Below are 2,414 nucleotides of genomic sequence, written 5' to 3'. Positions count from 1 at the left end.
GATCTCTGATCTCATGCTGGCAGACTGCTGCACTCTCAGAGCAAGAAGGAGGACTACTGCAGGTCCCTGGTTCCAGCAGCAGTCTCAGACTCTTTAATGCTTTAATAACAATATCAGCCATCACTGGGCAATATTCGGCATATGCATATTTATTTATTGGTCTATGTCACCTCCAACTGTGCAATACAGGTTTTACATTTATTCTTGGAATTAATGACAACAAACCTCATTTATATCAAATTATACGTATTTTTGTAGTTAAAAAGACAGAAATTATGAATTATTTTGACTAATAGTTAAGATCAGAGGATGTTGAGAGGATATCAGATGGGTAGATGTCAAAGTTTAGTCCGGATACTGTTTGGAAACCATTAAAAACAAGAATTCAAATGCTATAAGATTAAATAAAACACCCCAAAAGTTCAATGAAAGTTATGTTTAATGTTACCTGGAGAATGTTTTATGGAATCTATGTAATCTATGTTATCTTTGTTAATGTTTATATTAACTTTTGTGAATTCAAAAGTTAAAATAAAAAATAACAATAAAAGAACTCTACAAATGCATCAATGCAAATATGAATCAAACATTTAGAGCACAGAGTAGTTCGGAGGTCAGTTCAGGTCAACAAGCATCAGTGATCGCCTCCATGGTTAAACAGACACAGGAAGGAGCTCAAACATTTACCCAGCAACTAATGAGAAGACGTGAAAGGACATCCCATAATGTCTGATTGACAGCTGATCTCTGCAGTGAAGAAATGCCCCAAAAACCAGCTGTCAGCAACAAACATGGAGACAAATATAAGTTAAAGTTAAAACAGAGTTCAACTTTTAAATAATTTATGTATTTTTCAGTTTACAGAACTCTGCAGTGTCTCCATGAACTAAAAACCCAACTCCAGCGTAGAGGGGCTGGGTGAACATGGTCTGGACTCTGTGGAGGAGGGTCATGTTGTCATCAGAGACGCTGTAGAAGGACAGAGTACCTGCGCTGTGATCCAGGTACACTCCTACTCTGGAGGACAGATAATCTGAGGTGGTAGTCAAGACTTTGTTGCACACAAAATCAGAACCGTTTTTGTTGCAATCTAATGCCCAAGATTCATCATTGCTTCCAAATGCAGCTTTTCTGCTGATGTTCTTGTACGCGACTGCTACAGTAACTGTATTCCTTCTCCACTCCACCTCCCAGTAACAACGTCCAGTCAGACTTTCTTTACTCAGGACCTGACACCAGTCCTTGAATCTGTCTGGGTGATGAAAATAAGACTGTTGTTCAATTACTGTTGCTCTTCTGTTCCCCTCAGATAATAACAGCACTGGGTGTGCTGTGTTTGGATCCAGTGTGAGTTCACGTGAATATTTAAGGAAGTCATCTCTGGTCTTGGGCTCTGGTTGTGACAGTAAAACCTCCACTTCAGTCACAGTCAGTGAGATGTTTGTCCATTTCTCATTTAGAAGCTCCTGTAGTTTATCTCTGGCTTCGGACACGGCCGCTGTCACATCCTCAAAGTAGCGCAGAGGACGGATATTGATGCTGGATTTAGATTTACTGAGTGGTGACAGTGAGGAGTAGTTGTGGAGAAACTGGTTGTGATCCTCTGTGTCTGAGAGCTTCTTCATCTCAGCGTCTTTCCTCTTCAGCTCAGTGATCTCCTGCTCCAGCTTCTCCTGAAGCTCTTTGACTCGACTCACTTCACTTTCCTGCTGAACTCGGACCATCTGCTCCACATCAGAGCTTCTTTTCTCCATGAGACGGATCAGCTCAGTGAAGATCTTCTTGCTGTCCTCCACTACTTTATCAGCAGAGAGATTGATGGCCTCCACCTCCCATTGAAGCAGCTTCACATCTTTCTCTCGGTCCTGGATTCTCTGCTGGATGTCTTCTCGACTCCCCTTGAGCTCTTTCTGCCTCTCAGTCCTTTCTGCTGCAGCTGAGACTGTGTCGTGGCCTTGATGTTCATCCACAGAGCAGAGATAACAGATACACTGCTGATCAGTACGGCAGAACATCTTCATCACCTCATCATGACGAGAGCAGATGTTCTCCTGGAGATTCTTGGACGGCTCCACCAGCTTGTGTTTCTCAAACGCAGCACAGTCATAATGAGGCAGAATGTGTTGATCACAGTAAGAGACCAGACACACCAGACAGGACTTGACTGCTTTCAGTTTTCTCCCAGTGCAGAAATCACAGGCCACATCTTCAGGTCCAGCATAGCAGTGATCAGCAGGAGCAGCCTGGTGTCCAGTCTTCTTCAGTTTCTCCACTATAACTGCTAACATGGTGTTTTTGACAACAACAGGCCTCGGTGTGAAGGTCTTCCTACACTGAGGACAGCTGTGGATTTTCTTCTTGTCCTTTTTATCCCAGAACTCTTTAATACAGTTCATGCAGTAGCTGTGTCCACA

General features: G+C 42.8%; 2 protein-coding genes across 3 annotated transcripts in view; both read right to left on the bottom strand.

The window, feature by feature from the left end:
* Nucleotides 1-2,414, bottom strand: part of LOC117954612 (tripartite motif-containing protein 16-like) — an 8,019-nt gene that overhangs the window by 1,557 nt on the left and 4,048 nt on the right. Inside the window, exon 2 of one of the 2 annotated variants that reach the window (XM_034888552.1) lies at nt 1,188-2,414. In XM_034888552.1, coding sequence (XP_034744443.1) covers nt 1,188-2,396 — 1,209 coding nt within the window. In that variant the 5' untranslated portion in view covers nt 2,397-2,414. The remainder of the gene's footprint in view (nt 1-1,187) is intronic. The other variant, XM_034888553.1, reaches the window with a different exon arrangement.
* Nucleotides 538-2,414, bottom strand: part of LOC117954624 (tripartite motif-containing protein 16-like) — a 5,566-nt gene continuing 3,689 nt past the window's right edge. Inside the window, exon 2 of the mRNA XM_034888574.1 lies at nt 538-674. The gene's annotated coding sequence lies outside the window, so the exon portion shown is untranslated. The remainder of the gene's footprint in view (nt 675-2,414) is intronic.

This window comes from Etheostoma cragini, chromosome 12, assembly GCF_013103735.1.
Source record: "Etheostoma cragini isolate CJK2018 chromosome 12, CSU_Ecrag_1.0, whole genome shotgun sequence".
Lineage (NCBI taxonomy): Eukaryota > Metazoa > Chordata > Actinopteri > Perciformes > Percidae > Etheostoma > Etheostoma cragini.
The sequence above is the reverse complement of the archived record's forward strand: the minus strand, read 5'-3'. Positions and strand labels throughout refer to the sequence as shown.